General features: G+C 32.7%; 1 protein-coding gene across 1 annotated transcript; it reads left to right on the top strand.

Annotated features, from left to right (window-relative positions):
- Positions 1–965: 965 nt before the first annotated feature.
- Positions 966–1,259, top strand: LOC137394418 (octapeptide-repeat protein T2-like). The gene has a single exon (XM_068081134.1). The coding sequence runs from the start codon at positions 966–968 to the stop codon at positions 1,257–1,259; it is 294 nt and encodes a 97-aa protein (XP_067937235.1).
- The last annotated feature ends 8,584 nt before the right edge of the window (positions 1,260–9,843 follow it).

The following is a 9,843-nucleotide window of genomic DNA, read 5'->3' as shown; positions in this document are numbered from 1 at the left end:
TAACTTAGAAGATATTGTCTTGGTGAACTCAGTTGTTGTTGGTAAAGTTGGTGAAACATAATAGCCTTCTAGAAGTAACTCTATGAACAGCTCTAATAAGTAAAATAGCTCTATGAATACCTGACTAAATAATACATAATTACAGAAATAGTAAATAAATATAAAAATACCATATAACTACCTCAAATTACCAATCAGCAATATATATATGCTTTTTAGTTAATTATCTGTTTATTTCTAGTTGAGAAACTGGGAGGTAGAGAAATTTACTAAATGTTGTCATTAGTCAAGTTATTTGTATAAACTAACGAATAATCTGTGTAAAAAATTTAAATTGCTAAAATAAAGAAAGCAAAAATTAGTAAAGGATTGCATGAGAGTTTGTTTTGCAAAATTCTTCACAGCAAATAAAAAAGCATGCATGGCAATAATAACAACAAATAGATGGAAAAAAATCCTGATAGCAAAGTTACCTTCATCAACATTTCAGAAGTCTTAAGCTCTATGCACCAAACTCGTATACTCTCTGCTATTTTCCATACTTCTCGGCCTCTGTAATGATTTTTGAAATTAGTGACTTTATTGTCACATTTTATAGTATTGTATACTTGCATAAACATTTCTTTCGTCTCTGAAAGAATTTCAAGATTACCAGAATGACTCAATACAATAATATCAAGTTAAGGTCAAACATGATGAACATATATTTACGTAAAGACAAGGAATAGACAAAGTAATAACACAAACATAAATTAGGTCAGTGTTTTAATGTCTAACACTCTAATGATCCTATAAACTGCTAACATGATCAATACTACTTGAATGTTAGCCTGATAGGTAAATACTTACTCAAGTGTTGCAGTGTATCATAATAGCAAGTGATCAGAAACAAATGACAAAGGAGCGTCAGAGAATCAGAAAACAGAAAAGCAGACAAGCAGAAAGGCAGGGAAACAGAAAAGGCCATGAAAGGGCACACAGAGGCAGAAAGAAATGGAAAAAGACCAAAGCAAAACAAGAAAAACAGAAAGATGGAGAGAAAGACGGAAAGAGACAGAGATAAATATGGAGAGAAAGAACAAAAAGGGAGAGAGAGGGAGGGAGGGAGAAAGGAGGAAAGGGAAAGAGAGGGAGAGAAAAAAAGTGAGGAGAGAGAGAGGGAGCAAGAGGAAGCAAGAGGAAGAAAGAGAGAGAAAGGGAGAGAGGGAGAGAGGGAAAGAGAGAGGGAGAGAGGGAGAGAGGGAGAAGGAGAGAAGTAGAGAAGGAGAGGGAAAGAGGAGAGAGGGAGAGAGGGAGAGTGGGAGAGGAAGAGAGGGAGAGGGGGAGAGAGGGAGAGAGAAAGAGAGAGAAGGAGAGAGGGAGAGGGAAAGAGGGAGAGAGAGTGGAGAGAGTCAATGGTGTTTTATTATTTTTACACTTACTCACTGTTCATCATGAAACCTGTCTCTATCATCAAAAGGTCATTCTGGAGGTATTTGATGAAGATTCAGAAGATGGAAGACACAAACCAGTGTCATGAGAACACAAGTCTTAAATGTCATGAAACGTGAAATGTCATAAAATAAGAACTTACATATGAAAATACTACTATTCTAATCCAATTATATGGTGAACATAATGAATAGAGAGAAACTTTACATTAAGTAATTTTTCTCATAAGAATCTCGATTGCCAAAAAACAGCCTTTTTACAGCTTTATAAATAATTATTGGAAGATGTTCTGTAAATAAGATTAGAACTTTTTTTTTGGGCTTGCTGTCTGTTTTTCTTTATCATTATAAGAAACATGAGTAGATTGAATCATGTAACATAACCCTTATCAATTTTAAAAGCAAAAGTTATTCTACAGTAATCAGATTTAAGCAAGAAAATTGCTGATTTTTACATGAATCAAATAGTCTATGATTGTAAAATGATAATCATCACTTTCAAAGTATAATTAATTTAGCCTTTTAACAGCCTTTTTAAAACTTTGCAAAACTTCTATTTATAGCCAAATGTTTTTCACTGTTAATAAAATTTATACTTATTATAGTTGAAGATATTTTTGTACTTTGTGGTAAAAGTAGAACAGATAATTTGTCTGTTTTATTGAGAGTTAAAGAACTCGTAACTAAACCAGGTTTGTATAAAAGCAGCTGATAGAATGTACCTGTTTCACTAAGTAGCATGAGTAGTTAAGGCTTTGATGGCGGATGAACATTATATATTTGAACCTTTGAACCACTAAACGGCTGTATGGCAACGAAAGGCTGTATGGCTTTTAGGTATCACCAATTTTGAACGGCTTGCGATTAACTTTAATGCACCTGTTGCTTTCATCACAGTCTATTTTGCTGTTGTATTTTTTTTGGGTGTTTGCCCTGTTTACTTTTGAACCAAATTCCAGGTTTTCAATTAACATAATTTGTGATTTTTAACCTCCCAAAATTGAACTGAAAGAAAGGAAATAGTTAACAATGCTGTTGAATACGAGCGATTCAGAGTGAGAGTTGACTACACCTACCAGGGTTTACAGTGAATCACCTTCAATGTTCTGACTTTAACCTGTCACCTATTTTATCATTTTTAAGTCATGAATGTTTAACTACATAATTAAAGAATTATCTGCTCCTGCTTCGGGTCAAAAGGAGTTTCTGAATTAACAAAATAAACCAATTGCGTGTTTTTTACTGAGATAATAAAAATAATTTGCTCTACTGGACTACTTTGCTTAACTGAAGGGAAACAGGTCAATTCTCATATATTTTATTTTAATTTTAAGACGTGCTAAGCCAGAGGAACTGTCTTTCGGTCTATCATTAATTAAGTTTTTTAGAACAACTGAACATTGTTAGAAGATGAAAATATTAAAAAGCCCGGATTTGGAGTGCTCAAAACTCACAAACACTATATGAAATGCTTGCTAGCTTTCTTTGTTGAATTTTCAAATTTTATAACAATAATGTATAAAATTTTCGCATTTTTATTTCTGCTGATTTAAAGTTTTTAGAAGGAAAAATGAAGTGTTGGATTAATTTTATATTTTTATCAGATGGAGCTGAAGTTAAATGGGTTACTGTCTACATCAGTCAATGACAAAAAACAAGTTTTTTTTTAAACCATAAGCAGCCCAAGAGGTATTCTTGTTTACAACAAAAAAACATAGATGTTAACAACACATCATGCAATACTGAAACAAACAAACAAATTTTTAAAAATTATTGCATTAACTGCAAGTCAAATGTGCAAGATTGCCAAACTAACCTTTTGGCAAGTTTTTGCTTTTACATTTACATATACAGACTAGGAAAAACTATGATTCTACGTAGTTTTTACTGAGAATATTACTACATGAACAATTGTTAGTAATAACTAGTTGGATGTATAGTTAGTAGTAACTAAATAATAGCTAGTAAATAGTTGGAAAATACCAAACTCATTCTAACATAATGATGGTTAGCTCACATTAGAGGCTATAAATGAAAGTTGACCAGGTTCAAGGAACTGTGAAGAAAATGGTAATATCAAGCTTCAGTAAGTAGTTGGAGTTGTCTACCTTCACAACACTTAGTCGAAAGCGTAACTATCACACACTAGCCCTATACTAACCAAACACTATTGTCTTGTATTGCAAGTTTCCAAAACTATTTTCTATTCATATTATAGTAGACAAGTCTGACAACAGAACGTTGTTGGAGTTACCTTAACCTAAAATACAAATAAGTTTGACATGATGAACAGAGTTCAGAAAACCTTTGTATAACTTTAAAAAGAGTTTCCTCAAATGTTAAATCTACTATAATGTAAATTAAAAACGATGGCAAATTGAATGGTTGTATACTTTTATTATGAGATTTTAGGTTATGTAAACAGAGAGTCTACTGGTGATGAGGCTGAAGAGCTATTAATTAACACTTTTACTAAACCCATCATATTCTTGAGTGAATGTAAAATAATTGTAAAGAAAAACACGGAAACAGGTTAATAAAATATTAAACAGTTCTGATAAAAAGATTATGAATGTTTAGGGAATAGTTGAATAAATTTTGTCTCTTCAAATTCATCTGCATGAACAATAAGTATCTGCTCTACAATGATTACATTTACAGATTCTACCACAGATGTAAATATCTATATTTAATACACAACACAATGCCAGCTGTCACCAAAACTCAAAACAACTTGTCATTTTTTGATTGATGGGTGGCTTTGATCGACCTCTACAAGAAGAAACTTCAACTTGATGAATCATGTCCATAATAGTTTTATATTTTTACATAAAAACAACACGCCTTTTAGTTAAAAATCTATATGATTAGTTTTTTTTTCTAAAAGTTTTGTAAAACGTAAAATGTTTAAAATAAACGTACCACAAAATAAAAAAACAAAGTTTAGGGACAAAAATAATATAATGGCAGCTTCCTAGTTGATAAAGAAGAGAATCGGTAGTATTGAAAATTGTGCTAGATATCTACATGATTGTATCTAACACACTTAAACACAGGTGTGTGTTTAAGTATGTTAAATGTATGTCTTTACTTTGTCTTACACTCACTTCAAAATGTGCTTTTTTATAGTTTTATTAACTGAAGTTATGAATAGTTTTTAGTTAATTGCTGTAAGTAATCACCTTTTTTAAACTTAAAAACTAGTTTTTAATCTAACGCTCTTTCTACGCACAAGTTTTTGATCAACTCAATGTCTTGCCTCATATTATTTAAAGGTTTACCATCATCTCTAGGTCTATGAATGTAGATTGTAGCAGTTACACAGTAGACTATAAACTATGCAAAAGAACCTTGGTAGTGCTTACTTGCTGTAAAAAGCTTCTTTCTCATCTCATCACTTCACTCTCTAGCCTTTGTACATGATTTCTCATCTCCTTTATATGTCTTAATGTGAGCATACAGCATCAGTATTTCATCTTCATTGTACACCAGGCTAAGGTTGTATAGATCTGATCAATAACTATATAGGTATTTGATCACCTAAAGCGGGTGTACAATACTTAAATTTTTAGTGTAACTAGTTGACTATATGTAAAAAACTTTTAACAAAGTTTTCAGTGTGTCTTTTCTATGATCTGTTTGTAAATGAGTGAACCCTGCATTCACTATTATGTATTCTAGACATGAAATTTGACTAACTGAATAAAAAACATCTGTTTTCAATACATCGAACCATGCTGAAGGCATGGAAACATTTGTGATTGACTAGAAAGCTTATGAAATGTGCTTCATTGGATAGTAGCTACATGATGAACTTTCAGATTTGTTTCTCTCTCGAAATCGTCGTTTTCTCTTGCAAACATACAACATTCCTGACGGCATGCTAGTAAACTAGTTTTATTGAGGCTCGGAAGCAAAAAAAGATTCATACAAAGAAGATTTGACTTTTTTAAGAATTTTAAAGCAAATTGTGATGGTATAAATGAACCCTTTGAGTTTTAAGGTAGGCTGGCAAGAAACAGGTGAATAAAATATTTTATTTATAGTTTTATATCTTGAGGTATATTTCACTGTTGTACTGATACTTTGTTCACTTTAGCAAACTATAGTTTATTTGTCCAAAATAAGTGAAAGAGAAAATTATTGCTTAGTTGTAACTGATGTATATACAAAATAATCAACTGTTGAAGTCTTTATTCCCCACTTGGTTTTATATGGAGAGAAGTCTAGCTGAGAAGCTGACACGTCACCCAGCTCCTTTTATAGTATAGTGCAATACCCTCCAGACTCACTCTCTTTTCCGTAAATAGTTAAACGCATTAATAAACCTACTAGTCATAGTGGTTATGATAAATAACGAATTATTATATAATATTATAGAGGAAATAAAATGCTAAAAGAATTTAAAGCCTCATTAACTTTTGTGCTGCCAATAGACTAGCTGCTTTTAGAAACAAACTGCCTGCTGACTATGTGTTTGTTTGCATAACCGAAAACACTCTTACATGTGTATGCTGTCTGACAAGTCTCTGACCTTATGGCAGCAAAGCATAATTCCTAAGCTAATGACATTCACTGATATTAGCTGACAACTAAGTCAGGGAATTAAAACGCCTCTGAACACTATCCATCTGAACACTACAGCTGGAAAACTAGCAATAAACTCGACATGTTGCAAGAATGCAACATGTCGAGTTTATTTGCTAGTTTATTGCTACTGCTACTAAGGCTACTACTACTACTATCAATGCTACAACCACTATACTACCACTACTACTACTACTACTACTACTACTACTACTACTACTACTACTACTACTGCTACTACTACTACTACTACTACCACTTCTACTACTACTACTACTGCTACTGCTACTGCTACTGCTACTGCTACTGCTACTGCTACTGCTACTACTACTACTACTACTACTACTACTACTACTACTACTACTACTACTACTACTACTACTACTACTACTATGGTTGTCGTGTTCTATAATATTAAAATAACATTTTTAGAAAAACAACACAAATAACTATAAAATTTAGCTCAATCTGAGAATTTTGTTTTAAAATTAAAGCAAAACCAAAAATATTTTAAAATTTATTTTATCATTATTATTATATTCCTTGTCAAACCTTTTCAACAAGGCAGATCACTTGATCAAGTACAATGTCAAATGAAATCACCTGAAGATTTTCCATCATACTAAAGTGCCTTTCCGTAAGAGACAAACTAGCTTAATGAGCAGCTTGTAATTACACTTTTTAAGAGCTATTAACTCTATTGTAAATACAATATCTTCAATATCTCCTACGTCTTTGGGTACAACCACAACATAACTATAATAGAGTTACTACTGTTACCATGAACTTTAAAGTTAATGTTACCATAAATATTTACTTCATTTTATAACTCTCTTTCATCCATCAGTGTTGCATCCTCTCATTTATTCATGAGAGTTTCACCCTCTCATTTATTCATGAGAGTTGCACCCTCTCATTTATTCATGAGAGTTTCACCCTCTCATTTATTCATGAGAGTTGCACCCTCTCATTTATTCATGAGAGTTGCACCCTCTCATTTATTCATGAGAGTTTCACCCTCTCATTTATTCATGAGAGTTGCACCCTCTCATTTATTCATGAGAGTTTCACCCTCTCATTTATTCATGAGAGTTTCAGCCTCTCATTTATTCATTAGAGTTGCACCCTCTCATTTATTCATGAGAGTTGCACCCTCTCATTTATTCATGAGAGTTGCACCCTCTCATTTATTCATGAGAGTTTCACCCGCTCATTCATTCATGAGAGTTTCACCCCCGCTCATTCATTTATGAGAGTTTCACCCGCTCATTCATTCATGAGAGTTTCACCCGCTCATTTATTCATGAGAGTTGCACCCTCTCATTTATTCATGAGAGTTGCACCCTCTCATTTATTCATGAGAGTTGCACCCTCTCATTTATTCATGAGAGTTTCACCCTCTCATTTATTCATGAAAGTTTCACCCTCTCTTACAAAAATACTGATGACTACAAGCAGTTAAAAATTAAAAAGTCATAGACTTACATTTGCTAGTTTTTGTGAACCGCAAATAATAAGTATTGCTTCTACAACAACTCCAGAGCTAAAAATTGATGACAATTTTTTAGATCATTTATGCAATCCTCATATAGAACCTTGGAAAGCCACATCTCTATAGTTGACCAATAAGAGTTCTCACTGTCACACATTAAGTTTTGTACACATTCTGCTGGTTATTAATGATAGAAGGAAAAATTGTGTAAGTGCTGCACAGATAAACTTTCTCAATTAGTGTTTTAGTACAATCTCTAAATGAAGTTTATTGTTGTCAAGTTTAGACAAATTGCAAAATCATTTGCATTTATTATGGCTTATTCAGATCAAAGAAGTATTACATTACAGTTGGGTTCACAGTCCACAAGTTTTCTCATTGCTGGGCTGTGTGCAATCCTAAAACACACGCTTAATTGTAGTATTGCGCTGCAAGTATTGCTACCACAATTGAATATTAAAAGCTCTTTGATTTATAATAATGCAAATACTGATTGCAAATTTAATCACAACCTGTATTTTTCTGTAAGTCTATTAATTTATAAAGCTACAAAAATGATGGATTTACTTCATTGTGGAAACCAGAAAAATCACACTAAAACTGAAGAAAACCGCTTCTCTATATAGTTAGAGTTATGTTCTGTTTCTTTAGAGAGGGCATGATTCTGAGCATGGTTATTATCTAAGAATGGTGTACTCCTGATAGCTGCACAGATGTTTAACAAAGAGTGTTAAAGTTTTCTCAATACTGATGCAAAGGTAGATGACAACTATGTTTGGTTTACCGGTGGTACACTAGCCATCACAGAAATACCAAAAGTCTGAAAGATCCAGAACTCATCACCAGGCTGAGTGAGACATTTTGTGCTGTTGCACTTTAGTTGATATCAACAATGAGCCAGTCAGCAGTTGACAAGCTCTGCCTACCTACACAGGTATAGCAGCATAGAGTGGGTATAGCAGCGTAGAGTGTGTTGTGTTCTCAAACCCATTAGAGTGTAGACATGCAAAATCTGAAGACTTGCAATGTTAACCGTATAACTAACATGAATTATTAGTAAATCACGAGTAAACCTGCTGACACCAGTCATCAAGTTTCAAAAACTCTGCCGACCAACCCAGGTTTGGCAGCGTAGAGTTGATTGTGTTCTCAAACCCATTCAATCTGGAAATGCAAAATCTGAGAAATTGTAACCCTAACAGTACAACTAACTTAAACTAGTACTGAGACTGAGGCAAGCAGAACCTGGTATATTGTTTCAAAAAAAGGGATATACAAGTGATTTATTGCGAGTCATCATATAGCAATTTGAACTGTATTTCTACACAAAATGAAATCATGTGTTAGCAGTTTTGTGAGCAGTTTTCTACAACTCTATTTTTTGTGCATCTACAGTAGGGGTTTTCAAACTGTGGTAATTTTAAAATTGGTACACATAAATATTAGTCAGCAGAGTGTATTATATTAAAAAGAATTTTTATACAAAAATATATTATATTGAACTTATATATCACACAAAAATAATTATGCAAAAAATCAGTTGGCGAAGCGTTCTATTACAAAGTGCTTTCATGTGACCATGTGACAACAACTTTAGCTTTGTAAGAAATGCCCTTCCATGGATGGTGGCTGATCATGAATTTCACTTACCTAATTCTAGAGTAAAATCAGTTTGTCAACTACTAAATTTTTCCTTTAGAAAAGAAAGGCAAGCGAAAGTTATCAGCCTGTATGATCATTGCATGCAAAAGCCACCATTGTGTAATAGAGCCTGCACATGATCTGAGATGCACTGTGATTAAATTTGTGTGAAGAATAGACCAGCTTTTGTAGAGAAAGCAGTTGCATCTATTGCATTAAATTGTGTTTATTCATTTTTATGGTATAAAAATACCAGCTGTTGAACAAAATGGCTTTTTTAGATCCGGCTAATATGCGATATTACATAAAACAGACTGGTGTTACATAATAAGAAAAAGTTGAACACTGATCAAGCAGTCTACAAATGTACATGTATTTCTTAAATATTGAATATATAATACAACAATTAACTTTTATATTATCTTGCTTTCATGGCATACACATCAACATGTGACTAAAATTTTTTATTTTGCAATAATTAATAATGAATAAATATACCTAGTTTGTTTTACTTTTTATACATGCTATGTGTAGATAACTCCAAATATCTATGTAAACAGAAAAGGTTCAGTGTAAATTACATTTTCCAGTGAAACATGTTATTGAGTGCTATGCATTACATTATATAGTGGCTAAATACTTATTGAAAATCATAAGATACCAAAAAAGAAGAATCTACAGATTACAAGTTTG

Source organism: Watersipora subatra, chromosome 4 (assembly GCF_963576615.1).
Source record: "Watersipora subatra chromosome 4, tzWatSuba1.1, whole genome shotgun sequence".
Taxonomy (NCBI): Eukaryota; Metazoa; Bryozoa; class Gymnolaemata; order Cheilostomatida; family Watersiporidae; genus Watersipora; species Watersipora subatra.
This window is presented reverse-complemented; position numbering and strand designations above follow the sequence as displayed.